Here is a 19,792-nt window from a genome sequence, read left to right as displayed (position 1 = left end):
AGCACTTATTTCCCCCAATGTTTTGTATCTGCAAGAAGCAACCGGAGAACTCTGCAGAGATTACCTCTGCTTGTCTTCTCTTTTGTTCAGTTGTTTATGATTTGCTGTGCATAAGTGCTAGACTTCCGAGGGCCACAAATTTCTATTAACAAGTTATCACAAAGCCCCAGCAAATTGGAGAGCTTACTCTCACCCTCTCTTTCTTGTCTTTGGTCACAACAGTTAGGGATGAAGAGTCCAATTACACCATCACACTTATTGCCTTGGAAAGGTCAGATAGCGTTTCAGTCCCTCCAATATCACTGCAAATGGACCATGCTGGCTGTATTATTATTATTTTTTAAAAAAAGAAGATTCGTCTTTAAACATCCACATTTTCTATAGTACCAAGGAAAGAAAGGCAACCACTTCAGAAATAGCTTCCCCCTCCCCGTTATTCGAAGCTTTTGTGTTTCAGTGATTCACAGTAATTCTTGAGCAGTTCTTGTGATTCATATACAAAGAGAATAAAAAACTGGAGAGGGTAGTAACAAGAAAAACACAAAAGAACACTCTCAGTATCCAGTATCAATATGTCTACCATGGAGTGTTGCCATACTGGGATCTATGGGTTTATTTCAGGTGGAAAGTTAAATAAAATGTTGATATGACGCATTTCAGAGAAGCATGATAAATTTAGCATCTGAAGCGCCTGAAAATTTAGCGTTCTTGTTGGACAATACTTGTGCCGGGGGTGGGGGAAATGTTGTTGGGCTGCAACTCTCTGACCATTGGCCATGCTGGCTGAGGCTGATGGGAGTTGGAGTTTGGAGGGCCACAGATTCCCTGCCTGGTTTATACAGAAGGCAGTATACAGTGCTCAGAAGTAAGTCCCACTGAGCTTAGCAAGATTAACTCACAAGGATAGGAGCAAGATGATGTATAGGGCTGCAGCTTTCTGGAGTGAGCTGGTGTAGCGTACTGCAAAGATACTGATAGCAGAATCCCATACATGTTAACTAATGCACTGTGTTCAGTGAGGCTTATCCTCTGCTCAGTGTGTGTACAGACTGCAGCCTGAGCTATGAATCAAGAAGTCCCTAGTTTGAATCTTGCCTGTGCTGAACCATGTCCTCAAAATCTTTAATCCCCTTAGGAAAAACGCTTCTGCTTCTTTTTTTGTTCCTCTTTCCAGGCAATTCCAAAATTACTTGATGATGATGGTGAACAACAGCAACACCCAGATGTGGACATCATGGGGTCAAAGAAACCTTGCAGATTGCAAACTACCGAGAGATGATTTGTACAATAAAATAAAAGACTCTCTCAAACATCCCTTGTTAGGCTTTATACTAAGGTAAAGGCAAAGGTAAAGGGACCCCTGACCATTAGGTCCAGTCATGGCCGACTCTGGGGTTGCGGCGCTCATCTCACTTTATTGGCTGAGGGAGCCGGCGTACAGCTTCTGGGTCATGTGGCCAGCATGACTAAGCCGCTTCTGGCGAACCAGAGCAGTGCACAGAAACACCGTTTACCTTCCCGCCAGAGTGGTACCTATTTATCTACTTGCACTTTGACGTGCTTTCGAACTGCTAGGTTGGCAGGAGCAGGGACCGAGCAATGAGAGCTCACCCCGTCGCGGGGATTCGAACTGCTGCCCTTCCAATCAGCAAGTCCTAGGCTCTGTGGTTTAACCCACAGTGCCACCCGCATCCCATTTATACTAAGGTAAGTGCAACAAAAATCCTGTACCCCATTTATTTGAATTCCCTTGAAATTATCTCTCCCCTTTGGTAGTTTTTAACTGCATCTTTCATTTTCTCATTAATTGCCAGACAATGGTGGAAAGAATGCAGATTCCCCCCCTCCCCAGGCACAGCACTAATCTTGCCTCTGCCGTGAACTCAACAGGTAGCTCTGGGCAAGCTCCCCCTCTGCCAGCTTATTCAATAATACGGGATAAATAGTAATGTTTTTAAGTTCCTCCTGAAATATAATAATGGGGGAGACAGATGCACCTTACCAGGGAGGGCACTCCACAAACACGGAACCACCACCTCATTCAAGACTAAAGGGGGGGGAAAGGTAGTCAATCAATGGTTGGGGTGAATGAATAAATGGCTACTAATGTGTCCTTAAAAGATAGACAGGGAAAAACAAACAATGAAAGACAGCCTTTAGGAGGCTTTTATATAGGAGAAGCTGTACCCCTGTCTTAGGCAACAGTGATAGTAGCCCTGTTAGAGCATGGTGCTGATAATGCTAAGGTTGCAGGTTTGATCCCTGTATGGGACAGCTGCATATTCCTTCATTGCAGGCAGCTGGACTAGATGATGCTCAGGTCCCTTCCAACTGTACAATTCTATGATTCTATGTGAGCCTTGTTGATTAATTTCTGCTTGAGCTGAAGGTAACAGGATCTCAAAATGGTAGGAAAAACCATTAAATTGTGTGCATCCACTCACACTTTCACTTGCTTGTTTTACGATAAAATTAAAGGTAATCTGAAGAATGTCTCATTCTCCCCCCCCCATTTATATCCCAAACTAAAGTAACTTGGACATCAGACACTTCTGAGAACTGGAAGCTCCCAATTATGTTTGCAGTTACAAGGCCAGTAACCTCTGAAATCTATGAAATTTATCTTATTTCTCTTCTCTGTCTTTAAGACCATCTGTGGTGTAGATCAGAAAGCAGAACAGAAGATCCTTGGCCTGTTAATAGAGAGTGGAAGGAAGTGAATGAGATCAGAATTCCTTTCCGTCACCTTATCCTTGACCTCACAGTAGATGGGACATGAACAGAAATGAACAATTGCTACAGCTCTATAGGAAATATAGGCCTTTGCATGATGTAGCCCTGATTAAACCTGCCATTTTTTTGATACTTCACACAGTGCACTGCTGATTTTTAAGGCTTAGGACTGAACAGTGACCTTAATATTCATTGCATGCTGATCCCCACTGAACTGTGGGACATTTGCTTAGAACTCGCCAATACAATTCAACTTATTTTATGCCACTATAATTATTTGAAAGAAAAGGGATTCTAATGTATTCTAAGCAATATGACTTGCCAGGGACCTGGGGTGAGGGAACAGAATGGAAGAGAAACTATAACGTATTAAGCTGAAGTTGTGCCTATGTGTCAGAGGCTACCTCAATTCCGACCCTTCAAAACCTGACAGCAGTTTGCCCACCTATTCTGCTTCTAGCTCTCCCTCAAGGTCTTTGTGGGGCATGGAGGTTATGAAGAGTTCTCAACTGCTGCTGCTTTTTTTTGTGGTGGCAAATAATATACAAACTTTAGGCCAGTGATGGTAAACCCATGGTTTGCAGGATGGACACAGTCTCAAATCTGTGTCTGGTGACACACTACCCTCTTTTGGGTTTTGGCAACTCATTTTGCTTTTGAAAAACACCACTTCTGCCTCAGATGGTCTGGAATGCTCCTCTATGTTTTCTCTCTCTTCTAAGTCCTTCTAACAGTGGTGCCATGCCAGAAGGTGGTATGGAGCTTGCCAATAGTAAGACGTAGGGGTGTCCACTGACACAAGATAGTTTAGATTCCCCTTTTGTGTTTTAGAAAAAAACAACAGGAGTAGGTTTGAAGTGTGTATGAAGGAGTCCAATTCAGTTCACAGTCCAAATCCAAATATTAAGTGGAAAAATGAACCACATTCATTATGGGGAGCAAGTAGGGCTGGAATGGCTATAACAACATTTCTTCTTGACAGAATTGTATGAAAACAGCAAGTATATTAGCTGCTCCTGCATGGATAACAACTGTCAAATTACAGACAAATTTGGCTCAGGGATTTTTGTGCTAGGATCCTGTAGATTTGAGGGCCTCCCAATTCCTTTAATTTCTGCCTCAGGGCAGAATGATATGAAATCTGCAGGCCCCATCACAACATTGGGTTTGGGTGGAGGCCTTCCACATTACAACACTGAGGTTGAAGGAAAGTTTCCTTCCACTGAGTTTTAACAATAAACAAAACCAAAGCATTTCTTCTCCCAAGAGAATAGTGGAGTGAGAGGCTCTCCATCACAAGGGTGTAATGGGGAGCAAAGATTCTGGAAGCCCCTGCTTTGCTACGTTTGTGTGTGTATGTTGCAAATACTGTCTAAAGTGGGGGTGGCTAACCTTTTTAGACCCAAGGAGTGGCCATGACATTGATTTGCATAGCCAAAGTAGACACAGACAATTCACACGTGCATGCAAATACATATTCACCACGCACATATATATACAGGTAGGCAGACATGCATAACAGAAGGGGACAGGTAGACACACACAGAGCAATAAAAAGGGTCCCAGAGTTTTCACTGACCATAATAACACAGAGTCGGAGTTTCTCCTCCTGCCCAGCCACCATCCTCCCACAAGTGTTTATGTATCTACTTATTTATTTATATGTGTGGTGAGTGTGTGTGCACATGGAAGTGTTTGCTGGCCATACTCATTTGGTGATGCACATCAGTGCCATGCAGCCCATGACATGGGTAACCAGTACTTTAATATGGTTCCTGGGCCACTCAATTGGGACTCTCTGAAGCAATTTTGTCCCAATTTGTTCAAAGTCTCAGCCAGGGGAAGAGCTCTATGGACAAAGGATTGTTCCTCAGAGTGAGGCATCATAGGGTTAACAGTATTGTTTCACTGCAATGGCAGGGAAAACTCAAGAATAAGGGAGGAGGTAGAGGATATCATAGCACTGAGAGGCATTTACTGGGCTGCCTCAAACAGCTAGATGCTTTTTGCTGGCACTGCCTGACGTAATGTGAAACAATGATAACGTTTGGGCACTCAGAATGTGCTTCTGTGTAATTGACTAAACTGTGCAGAAAGGCAGAAGATGCAAAGAAATCCTTTTGGGAAAGAGTTAATGGCAAATGCCTGCTCAGTGAATTATTCTGATCTCTTTAAGAGGCTCCCAATGAGTCACAAAGTCTTCCTGGCATTTCCCTTCTCCCCAGTCAAACATTTAATTTTCTCTATCAGTTAGACTAATTTGTACTAGGCCTAATGGTGTTTCTTAAATGGAAGTGCCAACGGTTCGTCAAAATGCACCTCAAAAGTTATCCTATCCAGTTAAAGTACTTCCCCGGTATGATTTGTTTTATTAATTATTATCCCCAGTTTCACATCTCTTTCCATTATTCTAATGCAATTTAACCAAGGCCTAATGATGCTTAAGTAATCTCAAAACCAAAAACACTGCAACATCTCAGAGGAAAAGAGATGCCATCAGCTCTTTATCCTGGACTGAAGTCATGAGAGCAAACTCACTCTCCCTAAAGTATGGTAAGAATAAATGATACTGGTTAAAATGATTTAAAACCTATAACCAAAGTTGTAAATTGTCCCCATTGTGTTGTCAACACATATTATTGTGCTTGTTTCGTAACCCCCAAAATGCTGATACGCACTTGAAAAATCATAAATATTTCTTTGCAGACTGCTTTCCAAGTAACCAACTGAATCTTTAACTCAAAGAGGTGTGGCTAGGACAATCAAGGCCACCATAGTTTGGGACAAGAGTGGCCAAAGCTTCTAAGGCTCAGACCAAGGTAAAGGTAAAGGGACCCCTGACCATTAGGTCCAGTCATGGCCGACTCTGGGGTTGCAGTGCTCATCTCACTTTTTTGGCCAAGGGAGCTGGCGTACAGCTTCCGGGTCATGTGGCCAGCATGATTAAGCAGCTTCTGGCAAACCAGAGCAGCGCAGGGAAACACCGTTTACCTTCCCGCCAGAGCGGTACCTATTTATCTACTTGAATTTTGATGTGTTTTCGAACTGCTAGGTTGGCAGGAGCAGGGACCGAGCAACAGGAGCTAACCCCATCACGGGGATTCGAACCACCGACCTTCTGATCGGCAAGTCCTAGGCTCTGTGGTTTAATGCACAGCGCCACCCACGTCCAAGAGATACATGCAAAAAACATAACATACTAACAATTTCTATCCTTACCAGGCTTGCCTGTGTTTCTCAAAATCTGGTTTCACCTCCTATTTTTCCATAGCCGCTAATAAGCAGCTGGTCCTTCCCTCCAACCACTCAACCTACAATGCTTAATATAGTCCTTACTAATTTGGCCTTCTCAGTCAGACAGTAGCAGCTGCTGCCTTTACTTCCTCCCTCAGCTTCCTCTGCTTTTCCCTTCTTTCATCACAGAACACTAGCTTTGCAGGTCATTTAGTCAAACCCCTTGCTCAATACAGGAACTCCAGAAACGGAAATCCCCATTGGGTGACTGAAGACCTAATGCAAGGGGAAGATTATAAACTTGCTAGGTTATTGGTTCCATTGTCCATTGGTTTCATTGCTGAAATACTCTCACGATATTTTCTTCCAGACCTGCTGCCTTTTCTATCTTCCTTTCTTCAGCCATGCCATCTCATAAGCCCCTCATAAGCACCCTCACTTCCAGGGCTCTCTTTTCAATAAGCTTTACAATGTGTTACCTACCATAGGTCCAGTGGTGGCTGATGCTCATTGGGACTGGCAGGATGAAAAGCAGGGGGACAAGCAGTAGGCGATGACAGAGCCAATGGCAGGCAAAGCCAACTATTTCTAGCTTTGCCCCCATCCTATTCCTTCCTGAGATATACAAAGGCAACACTGAAACTGAAGAGGAAGATGCTGGTAGGCAGTACCATCCAGAATGCGGCAACTAGACTGGTGACTGGGGGCGGCCGCCGAGACCATATAACACCGGTCCTGAAAGACCTACATTGGCTCCCAGTACATTTCCGAGCACAATTCAAAGTGTTGGTGCTGACCTTTAAAGCCCTAAACGGCATTGGCCCAGTATACCTGAAAGAGCATCTCCACCCCCATCATTCTGCCCGGACACTAAGGTCCAGCACCGAGGGCCTTCTGGCAGTTCCCTCACTGCGAGAAGCAAAACTACAGGGAACCAGGCAGAGGGTCTTCTCGGTAGTGGCGCCCGCCCTGTGGAATGCCCTCCCATCAAATGTCAAAGAGATAAACAACTACCTGACATTTAGAAGACATCAGAAGGCAGCCCTGTTCAGGGAAGTTTTTAATGTGTGATCTTTGTTGGAAGCCACCCAGAATGGCTGGGGAAACCCAGCCAGATGGGCGGGGTACAAATAATAAATTATTATTATTATTATTATTAGGTGGAAGGAAGGCAGACTGAAGTTGATGGAGCAGTGCTCCATTTGCCCTAATGGACCAGTCTGCAGTGCATAGGCCCTACCTCACGTCAACAGTATACACTCATTATTCCTAAGGCACTGAAAGGTGTTCTTCTAGCCCAGGTTTTCTCTTTTATTTGTCCCTTCTTCAACTCTTTGTCCCTTTTTCCTTTGCAACGAGGACCCTGCACCTAAACCTATTGTGTGTTCTATCCACTTCCCTCAGCTACCTCAGCCTTGAGATTAAGAGTCTCATGCTCTACTAACTGACCTCAGAACCTTCCTTAGCCAACTAGATCTCACTCTGCTTTGACCTCCATTACCTCCCTCAGACATTTACACTTCAGCCTTTGGGCTGGTCAACAAAGCTGTTCTTTGCATGGTGTAAGTCAGTTAACACCCCTTTGTCACTCCAGTGTATGCTCAGTCCCATGCCATTGCCACCTACAGGTTTTAACACTGCGAAGCTGACTACCTATATGAAATCCTGTTATGTCATAAACACTGCCTTTCTTCTCCTTCTCCCTATCTTGGCGGAGGGGTGGAGAGGGAGAGAGAACGCATGAAACACCATCAGATTTCAAATGGGTTCCCTATCACATTAAGAATTTTGAAATATTCATGTGAGCGTTTGTTAATTCCACCCAGCACAAATTTATCTCCGTTGGTACTTAGAATGCAGCAACTCAACTTTCCCATCAGAAAGACGAAGGATGATTTGAAAAACCCACATGAGAGCAGTCATGGAAAACTGTGCCAAGGGAGCTTTGAAAAACCTCTCTCATAAGAACACTTGCCATTGATGCATCTGCTTGCTAAAAACTGCTCTCTAGTTTCTCATCAGCAACGTTCCTATTGGCCCTCTCTGCATCCATGGCCCTTCTCCCCTTATGACTCAGTCTTCAGTACTGATCATCTAATTATTTTCTCGTTAATTCAAAAATCTCTCTTCCTCAGTCTCTTTCACCTCTAGAGATCTTGCAAACATCTGTTCATCCAGATATGAGGCATTCCACTAGGGCAACCTAACTGGGTGGAAATCCAAAATATCCAGATTAAAAGCTGCTTCCTACATTATATTTCATACTTAACCAGTTCCCAAGTAAACAAAAGGCACACAAACATACCGTCTTTTTTCTGAATAGTTCACCCATGTAAAAAGCAAACTCTTGCCTACAAGAACAAAGCAAAGAACATGAGCCATGAACATGAAAGGAATGAGCCTCTTCCTGTATGTATTTTGCCCACCCCAAAAAAGTACAGTTTTGCACATGTGGGTGCCATTTACCAGTGACCCTGTGCAGAACCATTTTTTAACTGGGAATCTAAGCATCTGCCAAACATCTGTGCATCCAGGTGTGGAACTTGTCACTGGAAGACAATTCCTTCTGGGTGCAATCTGGAAACCTCCAGATTACTTTCCAGGCTACACTACACAGGAAGGGGGCCTTTAAACATGCCTCCCATAATGTCATCCTGAAGGTTGCTCAGATGGAAAAGTGACCCCCAATCTCTGTTGTAGGAACCATCATATGTAAATATCATTATGTGATTCAAGGTTAGGCTGGGTGATCTCCAAATTGGTGATTTTTGACTCTAAGATTTCGGGAATGGGTTTTCCTTCAGTATGACTGTGATTTCTGCCCAAGGCGTACCTGGTTAGAGCCCTGGCATGTGTTAATCATCCTGGCAAAATTACACAAGTGTTTCATTGTAATGGAGTCCTTGTACTAGTTAGAACTTCTTAGAAGGTCACACATGAAGCCCCTGAAGAGGGTCACTTTGCTTGGAACTACCTGCTCCCATCACATTTACTTTCTTTGTAGCAGAACAACATTAGAACTGTGATTGGTAAGGAGGATTGGCTGTTTCATATGCAAGAGTCTTGGGACAGGACTGCCTGGGAATATTAGTAACAGGTGAGAAGTCGTAAAATTATGTCAGGTCATGAGCATGTTTGCAAATAGAGCAGGGAACAAATTGGGAAATGGAAGAAAGTACATTAATGAAGACAGGGTGAGAAGGCTTTCTCACATGTTTGTGTGAACTAGCCTGAATTCCAAAAGGAAAAACTCTGGATGGGGCTGTAACAGATGCACTTAATAAATATGGCATAGCTACAGAGCAAGATATGCCTTTTGCTGGCTTTTAATGAATTTTGTAGAAATTAATGTTAACAAAACCAAATAAAGTACAGCCTAATTTAAACTGAATGGGCCCGGAGACATCCACACCATTCAGCACAGGAGATAGGCAGGCATATTCTATGTGACTCATAGTGACTTACTGTACAGCCTTAATGCCAAGACAAATGATTGCTTAGTATGGGGTGTACTGATGCCTGAAGTGAGGAAGACATTACAAAAATGTTAATCTGGCTTTGCAGAAGATATGCTAAGGCACACGTCCAAGGGCAGGGTATAAACAGACATGAATTCAGATAATAAAGAATTCTGGATAATCAAAGCCTGGACAATGGTGATTCTATGTTGAATTTATCTCTTTTGTTGTACTCAGAAGGAAGATTGTACCAATCTGTTAGGGCAGTCAGTAATCTACCGTCTTTGAAAATACATTCAACCCCTTAGATCTTTCTGTATGCACAAAGTCTGCAGTTGTCTGAATTGTCTATTTTCCATTCATTACCCAATGCTCATCTTTATGAATGGCTCAGTTCAGAAACAATGACAAACCATGGCTTGCATAATATTATTGTTCATTGTAACCCAAACCATGATTTGAGTTTCTAAAATGTATAATCATGGCATGGAGCTGCTTCTATACTTCCACTTCCACATCACAGTTTCTGATTCTGGTTTGTAAGCCCTTCTTAAACTGCGCTTTGTCAATTCAGACATCCCACCAAACCATGTTTTGTCAGGATGTGTGAACTGAGCCACTGTGGATTACCGTATTTTTCGCTCTATAAGACTCACCAGACCACAAGACGCACCTAGTTTTTGGAGGAGGAAAACAAGAAAGAAAATATTCTGAATCTCAGAAGCCCGAACAGCAAGAGGGATCGCTGCGCAGTGAAAGCAGCAATCCCTCTTGCTGTTCTGGCTTCTGTGATAGCTATGCAGCCTGCATTCGCTCCATAAGACACACACACATTTCCCCTTACTTTTTAGGAGGGGAAAAGTGAGTCTTATAGAGCAAAAAATACGGTAAATGAAAACTTTAAAAACTTCACAGTCAAAATAACCATTGTTCAGAAAGACTCATGAGCAAGCACACAAGCATTTCTGCAAGGCGTAATTTAAATCAAACCCTATGAATGATGCTTACAGCTGAAGTGCTGATTATTTCTTGCCTAGCTGTCTGACAGAGCTGCACAAAGCTCTGACGAATGCACACAGAAGAGTGAATACAAATAGAGGCTGGAGCCAGAATGAGGCATATTCATTTTGACATAATGAGGCACAACCATTATGAAGGCAGTGCAAAAGAAAACTCAGCAAAGCAAATATATAATTCTGCTAGATGTTACAAACCCAAAACCCAACAAGACAAGGACAAGAGAAAGCAGGGCTATAATAGCAGAACTCTTCAGTCAGAACTTTACTCAAGCTTACTTCAGTGGTTGGGATAGCCCATTTATTCCTCCACACTGGGCTTACATTTAGCAACAGTTTTGTGTGGATATGGAAAGAGCCATATTAAAATATAAAGGTATTTCCAAACATGACTGGAGAAAATAGGACCAGTGATTCTGTCAGAACATAGTATTTGTAGCTCCACAAATCTGAATGAGATTCACTTGGACAATGTGAAGTTAGGGGGCCTCTCAGAGCCTTTGAAATGCATCTGGAAGTTCTTCAGAGAATGCATACCTTAAGAATAAGCAGAAGGTCTAAAAAATATAACCTAATACCAAAGCACAGGCATGGCAATTCTGAACCCTGACCACAGGCACCACCTGATACCTTCATGCACCTGCCAGGGTCCACTGGTGCTGATGCCTGCTTTGGCACTCTTGCCTACTCACTTTCTCTGATGGCAGCTGGGTTTGGGAAGCTGCCTGCCATGAGAAATTCACCACGGAGCTCTAGAGAACCCAATGGAGTTTTGTGCCAAGCCATTGTGGGAACTTAACAGAATGGTCAGCTTTCCAGGATGAGCTGTCACCATAGAGTGAACATAATCAGATTTCTATGAAAACAATGTGTTGTATATTTCAGGTGGAGTATTACTTTATCCACATTTTTTTTGCCTGTTATTACAATGAAATTATAAGAAGCCTCAATAGTAGGCAACATCTAAGTAGATACGACAGCTACAAATCTATTCTGTAGCTTAGTGCTAAGGTGTGAAAATGGACAAGAGCAGAACTGCATTCATAAAATGGCTTGCTAAATTTATAAATGCAAGGACTTAATGAAGATGGTGAGTGTCTTCTTTCTGAAGAGACCCATAAAACTAGAACTGATCAACAGTGAGTTCAGTATTGCATTTATGCCCCTTGGTTCTATGCTTTCTCCAATGGGTTCCCAAAGTGAAATACAACCTCTCTACGGAAGGAAGTCCTGTTGCCAATATTCATGTGCATCTTCATTTGCAGTTGTATGCCCTACACTGACTGTGTTGTTGTTGTTAGAGATCATCAGAAGACTCCCTGCTGCCAGCCCCCCCCCCCAAAAAAACCCTTTACTTTCTCTAGGGAAGTCATATCTGGAATTTGAATTACAGATAGGTAGCCGTGTTGGTCTGCCATAGTCAAAATAAAAAATATCTGAAGAAGTGTGCATGCACACGAAAGCTCATACCAAGAACTAACTTAGTTGGTCTTTAAGGTGCTACTGGAATTTGAAGTGAGTCTTGTGTGGCCCACTCTCCGCCATTTACTTAATTTGTTGGTCCCTCCACGTTATTCCAAAGTGGGTGTTATTTAGCCGAGCTACTTCTTTTGTTTTCTTCAAACACCCAGGTAGGTTATTACATTTTTTTTAAAAAAAACAACAACTGGTAGGACAGAATATGATCCACATCAGCTCTAAAGCATTTGCTGTATTAGTCAGCATACTGGTGTGACATCAGCTACTAAGTCTGGCCCAGAATGACTTAAAACAAATTATTTCATTCTACAAAAAAAGAAAAGGAACCCTGTCTTTGAATATGACTATATGCAGCTGTCATGATCTGCTTCCCAGATGTGTAATATCAGCCAGCTTCAGGGTTCTTGACCTCTGCAATGCAGCCCCAGTTCTAATGTAATCACACTGCTTCTGTCTCCCCTCCCCTCACTTTTTACAGAAACTCCTGAAATAAAACCACACATGACAACACACAATTTCATGCCTAGCCTCATGTCTTTTCTCCCAGTAAAAAGAAGAAGATGGGTGTATCACTGGTTCCACCCACACACAAAATTTACCTTTGTGAGAATACATCTCTGTAAGGGCTCCCATGTTGAAGGGCAATTCCATAGCCTCGGTCTGCAATAGTGTTTCCGATAGTGTAGAAGGAACAATCTGGATCATTCAGAGCAACATATTCCAAAACTGCTGCATCCCACACAAAGGCATAGTTTCCATATTTGACCTGGTTGGGGGAGAAGAAAAAGGAAAGCAAATGCTGAAATTTCACTTCTAGTGCTCCAAGAAGAGGTAAAAATTATACACTCTGAAAGCTGATCATGCTGAGTGAGGGTAGATATTCTCCACCACCATTTTCAGTGTAAAAAAAAAGATGAATAGATACCCCTGTCAGAAGCTGCCTGCAATACAGAAGCATATTTATTTATTTAACTAATTTACACCCCACCTTTTTTCCATGAAGGAATTCAAGATTATGCATGTAGGGATTCCACAGAAGAGGTCTCCCATCCAGGCACTGACCAGATCTAAATCTGCTTCAGCAAGGTAGCTGCACTTTGTGCCTTCAAACCATGGTTTGGGGCAATATTAAGAAACACTACTATTGTCATAGGTCCTTGGATGTAGCTTCCAGGACTTATTTATTATATATATATATATATATATTTAGCCAGTCCATCATCAAATGATTCCAAGGTGGGTGACAACATGGTAAAAAACAACAATTTTCAGCTCCCAATTGCAATGGCAGCTTACATCCCATAAATGAAGAGGCAAACAAGTAGGTTTTTTGCACCAAAAATATCAGCAATAGACATATGTGAAGGGAGAGGGAATTCCACAACCAGGACACCACTGAGAAGGCTTCACCACCCAATGTATTTTCCCAGTGGTGGGACAATGAGAAGGGACTCAACCTCTGATTTAAGGATATGGGAAAGCTAGGGTTTCTTTAAATACTTGGGCCCCGAGTCATTTAGCATACCACTCAGCTGTCCTGCTTTGAGCAGGATATTCCAGATTTACAGAAGCCATCTCAGCTTCTGGTTGGATCCTGGGATGTCCTGTTTTGGCTCCTGCAAGAGCATGGTCCCCAAAGATGCCTGTGCTGGGCAGGGGGAAACTATGCTCCTGGAAGAGCCCTGAAAGGCATGCATCCCGATTTTCCTCTGCAGCATGTCGGAGGGTATGATTTATTATGCCTTCTGTTTAGGGCCTCCAATTGTGGCTTTCACTGACAAGCCTGGGAAAGTATACATCACAATGATAACCAAGCACAAGATTTATCACACTCTAGACATGATGGGAGAATCTGCCTGATACCAAGGAAGACCATTAGTCCATCGAGTTCTGTATTGGCTGTACTGACTGCCAGTGGATCCCCAGGGCTTCAGATAGGAGCATTTCCCCAGCTCTGCCGGGGGATGCTGGGGATTGAACCAGAGACCTTCTGCATGCAGAACAGATGCTCTGAGCTATGCAGGGGTAGAGGCCAACCTCACAGAGAACTTCCAATTTTGGTAGGAGCTCTGTGTCCTTAGTTCTGCCCTTAAAAATGAAAATTCCTATTGAAAAGCAATGGAAGAATGAGAAATGAGCTGATTGTCAACTCTGTACCATCTCCCCACATTCTCCCTGTACCTGCTATTCCCCAGCGGCGTACATATAAGTTCTGCTCTTCCATTAAGTGATTCCACCAGTCAGTCAAGCATCGAGAGCACCAGCTTGATTTTCTACACACCGCCTGTTCTCTGGCTGCCTGGAGAAGTCATGTTTCTTTCTCTCCCTAGTCCCACACAGCACTTTCTCCTCAATACCTCCAACCAATTACACTATCTCCAAAGGAAACAAGCTCATTAAATGTACAAAGTCAACATGGAATAAATATGTAACAGCTAAGTATAAAAGAAACAATACAAAACAGGCTGTCTGGGGCCAGGCAAACCAAAAGGGAACGGGGGAAAAAAATACTCACACACAGACTAAATAGAATAATAAATCACATGGTATCATTATATCATGCTTGACGATATAGATGATATTTGCAAAATCTGTTTACATACAGGAGTTACTGAAGTGCTTCTTCAGACCAGTTCCTCATTTCTAAGATGTAACACACAGGAGACACTTTTGTTTGGGATGTGTTACTCTCCACCCCACCCCCAAGAGCAATACATCTTTTCTTAAGTAAACAAAGCAAGCCTGGAGAGAAACTGTATTTTCTGCATGTCCATTTAGAGCTGAATAAGTGTTTCTGAGAGAAATTTTAGAAGCAGAAATAAGGAGAGTTGTAAAGACTCATAACAAGCTTAACTCTGACACTAACATGGCCCAGTCAGCCGGAGTAGGTACTTCTCTGTGGTGGCACCCTGACTGTGGAATCCCCTCTCCATAATGCTCTGCTTGTCCTGCACATCATTATCTTTTTGACATCAGTTGAAAAAAAAAAGTCTAGTAGCACCTTATAGACCAACTAAGTTTGTTCTGTGTATAAGCTTTCGTGTGCATTCGTGTGTGATTGGCTCAATGGGTATGGTAAATGGGTCTTAGAATTAAGAACCCTCTACAATCCACTTATCCCACTGAATATGCAAAGAAACTATGCCACACTTTTTCTACTGTTTACCATACACATTAAGCCAATCACCCATCTCTTACTACCCTTCTGAGAAATACCCCACCCCACCCCACCCTCCCACTATATATAAGGGTCTGGTGAGTTCTGCTTCAGTGTATCTGAAGAAGTGTGCATGCACGTGAAAGCTTATACCAGAACAAACTTAGTTGGTCTATAAGGTGCTACTGGACAATTTTTTATTTATTATTTTTATTTCGACTGCATCAGACCAACACAGCTACCTACCTGACATCATTTGAAGATGCACTTGTTTGTCAAGGCCTTTGCAGTAGCGTGGTTGAGGGTTTGATGTCTTGGCACTCCTCAATACTAGAAATTGTTTTTAGCTGATATTATTTTGTTTTTAAATGTTTGTATTGGTTTATATAATAATCTACCTGTATACCTATATTTTGGAAAGCGGTTTGTCCATTTACTATGCTTTCAGACACCTCTGAAGCTATCATAACAAAATTTTGCATTTCGGTTTATGAGATCAAGTAGCAGGTTTTTAGCTATGTTTGGATACAACCATTTGGAATCAAAAGACAGCATACAGAACCTTTCAAAATTGCACTGCTTTTTTGGTTGCTTAGAATTCCTAAGCAATGCTTGGTACGAGACTGCTAGGTGATTATCCTTTTGACCATGTTCTATGCTACCCTGGGCTCCTTAGTGGAAAGTGTGGACTAGAAATATAGTCAATCAGTCAATAACTGTTTATGGATTTTGGAAGATGGCGGTCTTATACTTTGCTGTCCTGGACAAAGGATTTAGACGCAGCCTCTGTCCTCTTTTCTCACCTGGTTTCCCCACAACTGTTGGCTTTGATCTCTAGCATGGCAATTCAGAATCAGAACAGGAGACATGAGCTAGCAGCCCATGGTTCCAATGTCACCTCGTTTTTGGCCTTATGCAAATTATTGCCTCTTATCCTCAAACCCCACTTCCAATGGGCAGACAACAGAGCTGGTCTGTATATTAAAGGATTATGACAAGAATTATTGGGATACAGTGTGTGAGTGCTCCGAGTATGTTTAGCAACAGCATGGTGCAAATACTTTGTAGTATTATGGACTCAATCATACTGGCCATTTAAAAAAAAATCAGTGTATGTACAATGTTAAGATTAAAACTATGATGAAAGGGGCAGCTGGACCTGCAGCTGGTGGAAACCATTCTATTGGCTGCTGCTACCCAATGCCTGAAGCCGTTCTTTATACCTATCCTTGTCTACTGGTAAAAACCATTACCCAGACTTCAGCTAGCAAATTAATATACCTCTAACTCCCCTAGTCCCTTTATGCTGATGAACTACAACTCCAAGGATCTCTGACCATTGGCCATGCTGGCTGGGGCTGGTGGGAGTTGGGAGTCTAACAGCATCTGGTGGGCCCCAGGTTCCCTGCCCATCACTGAGATATTGCTATTGGCCTGGTTGCTCTGATGTCGTGGAGGGACAAGGCAGCTTTGAGTAGCCACACATAGAAGACTGGGAAGCAAAGAGTTTAAATTCCAAATCTGTGATCAAGTTTTGTTAAATTATACTGCGGATATATCTGAATGAAATATATTCAACTGAATGAAAGCCAGATTATTCTTGCTACCTATAGCATTTTTATAACTGGGTCTCAGTAAAATGGGCTGGAGTAGATGAACTTTAAGTTCCCTTTTAGTCAGCCCTGTTATTGTATGACCCAGCAACTGCATGTGAAAAGGAAACCTGCTAAAGATGGAACTCAATCATTCTAATATCACTCACTGCTCATGGCAGATTTGTATTCCTGAATTCTACATTTCCACATCATTATATTGCCATTTCATGTGGAGATAATGGCATTTCAGGGTGGCAGCAAATTGGAATGTGGAGCACACGCTACCTCCCGAGCACACAGGAGCAGCAAAGCGAGATCGGCATGAAGGAAACATATTGTCATTCAGCAGGAATCATGACTTTGTAGTCAATCAGGATGGAAAGCATTAGCACTACAAACCATACCCTTTGTCTCTCCACCACACTTTGCTAGCATTAACACATCTACCACCAGGGAGAGGCTGCAAAAACGGGGGTGGGGGTGGAGGGTGGAATGGAAAGTCTGAGAATATGATGAAAATCTCCCATTCCGTTATCACAAACCCAACCAGTGAGTGTACGAGTTCATAAAGGCCATCTCTGCTTTTCCAGTTCACTGGACATAAGTGAAGACAGTACAGTGATTGTCTAGCCAAATTAATTGACTCCCCGTTGTTGTTGTTTGTCTCAGACAACTCAGCAGGAGTTGCCACTATAATGGGATCTATTCTGCATTATTTGCATCCCACGGAAATGTCTAAGCACGTCACTAGTGATACATCAGCAGGTCCGCAATGAGTGGGTGTCAATGACGTGTTCTAGGACTCCCCTACACTTAAGAAACATAGCTGCTACACACAGAGCCAGGCTGATTCTACTTAGAGCAGGGAATCTGTGGCTCTCTAGATGTTGTTGAACACTTCTCATCATTGCTGACCATTGGCCATGCTGACAGGGAATGTCACCACCATCTGGAGGCCACAGATTCCCCATGCCAGACTTCTGCTGGAGCTGCTCCAAGAACAAAGGCTCTGCACTAGATTTGGGGAGCATGAAATGCATGACTATTTATTTATACATTTGCTTACCTGCCCATTACAATAAAACAAGTCAAACAAATACAGTGGTACCTCTGGTTGCGAATGGGATCCGTTCCAGAGGCCCGTTTGTAACATGAAAAGCCCGCAACCTGAAGTGCCATATGTGCGCAGGTGCGCGGTGTGATTTGGCGCTTGTGCAGATGTGCAAGCAGCAAAAACCCGGAAGTAACCCTTTCTGGTACTTCCAGGTCACCGTGGGACACAACCTGAAAAAACATATCATGAAGCTAACGTAACATGCGGTATGACTGTAAATCAATTCCAAAATCCAACTATATAAGCTTATATAAGACTTGGCATGAGTTTATTTTAGAAGTGCTGATAACATTCCTATGGTTTTTTCACTAGCTTCTGCCACTGTTCCCTCAGATGGTCAACAGTCCAAGCCAATTCCCAGCACTTACTTAGAGGTTCAGATGTGCTGTGTGATACTGTTCCATTTTTACCCATTCATAAAGCTTAGTTCAACAGAATAAACAGCTTGGAATCATGGGTTTAATATTCAACCTGCCAAGGATATGAATGCATAGAGCTGCATGACGCTGAGTCTGACCAGCTAGCCCAGTGCTGTCATTTCATTAACCCATGTTTCCTGCTTGGCAGGGGGTTGGACTCGATGGCCCTTGTGGTCTCTTCCAACTCTATGATTCTATGATTCTATGAAGCCTGGCATTACCTGCTTTTACCAGCAGGATTGTCAAAAAGGCTGTTTCCCAGGCTTGCTGCTTGAGACCTTTTGACACTGGAACTAAACCTGGGACTACTCTGCTTGCAAAACATGTGATCTATGTGTCAGTATTTTCATCCCTCCCATTGAAAAGATCACCAGATCATGTTTGTTTTACTTTCTGTCTCAGAGAAAGGAGGGGGCCGACACCACTCTTCCAGACTTCCGTCCCTAGCATTGTGCCTTGTTTTCTTTTGATCTGTCTAGAGACAGGATGGCAGTATGAGAGAGCTGACTGTCTCGTACATGTTTGTTATGTTCTTTTATTTGTTTAATCAGTAAGGGGGAAAATTAGGTATGCAACAAAACCTCACAGTTTTGTTTCCGTTACTCTGCTGCTTTTGAGGTGCTCGCAATAGCAACTGTGAGTCCACTGCACCAGGACCTGTTCCAGAGGAATGCTGTGCTCTGCTGTTCCAGCGCTCCTATGATCAGAAGGTCGAAGAAGGTAGTCCCGACACCCAGCCCATGCAGACGCCAAAGACGTGGGGTGTACATGGGTGTATGGTCATTATGATGGAGCTCTGCCCCTTCTTAAGAACACAAGAAGACCCTGCTGGATCAGACCAATAGCCCACCTAGTTCAGCATCCTATTCTCACGGTGGCTAACCTGATGCCTGTGGGAAAAACTCAAGTAGGACCCAAGCACAACAGCACTCTCCCCTCCTGCAGTTTTCAGCAACTGGTATTCAGAAGCATTGCTGCCACCTACCATGGAGGCACAACATAGCCATCGTGCCTAGCCTTATCCTCCATGATTCCAAGCTATTCACTTGGATGAACTAAGGGCCACTCTGTTTATTCATCACAGGTACATGAAACAGAGGTTTTTCATAGCTTTAAACCGTTCCATGAAGAAAAAAGACACAGCCCTCCTATTCCACCACTTTATGTTTTGCAACACCGTTTACTGCTGTTAAGAAGAGCGGTGGTGCTTCAGGGATGCTGTTAGATTAGACAGGCAGATCAGAGAGATACATTTTGCAGGCAGAAATATAGAATGACATACTCTTTTACCTTGGCTCACAGCTGCAGGCCAGGCAGGCACATGAGTGAATGCCGGAGAGAGAGAGAAAATGCTCTCCCTCCATACAAACACCAGCTTTACCCAGTGCTGGAGTTTGTCTCTGATCAGGTCTTTATGTGTCAGTTTTACTTACCTCATTCTAGATGTCAGCAGCTTCCAGCCATGAAACATTTGTATGCAGTACCCCTCCCTTTTCTAAGCATTCCAGAAAGAATTCAGGAACACATTCTAGAACAGTAGTTGTGTTAGTTGGTTGCAGCAGCAGCAGCAAGCCCTGTGGCATGAGC

General features: G+C 43.0%; 1 protein-coding gene across 7 annotated transcripts in view; it reads right to left on the bottom strand.

The window, feature by feature from the left end:
- Window positions 1–19,792, bottom strand: part of GRID2 (glutamate ionotropic receptor delta type subunit 2) — a 792,384-nt gene that overhangs the window by 83,808 nt on the left and 688,784 nt on the right. For all 7 annotated transcript variants that reach the window (XR_014171606.1, XR_014171607.1, XM_081924868.1 and 4 more), the window contains exon 14: window positions 12,520–12,686. Coding sequence is in view for 5 of the 7 variants with exons in the window: in XM_081924868.1 (XP_081780994.1) it covers window positions 12,520–12,686 (167 nt within the window). In the remaining 2 variants the exon portion in view is untranslated. The remainder of the gene's footprint in view (window positions 1–12,519; window positions 12,687–19,792) is intronic.

The sequence above is a fragment of the Podarcis melisellensis genome (genome assembly GCF_964234715.1).
Source record: "Podarcis melisellensis genome assembly, chromosome: 9".
Taxonomy (NCBI): domain Eukaryota; kingdom Metazoa; phylum Chordata; class Lepidosauria; order Squamata; family Lacertidae; genus Podarcis; species Podarcis melisellensis.
Note: the sequence above shows the minus strand (reverse complement) of the source record. Positions and strands in the feature narration are given on the sequence as shown.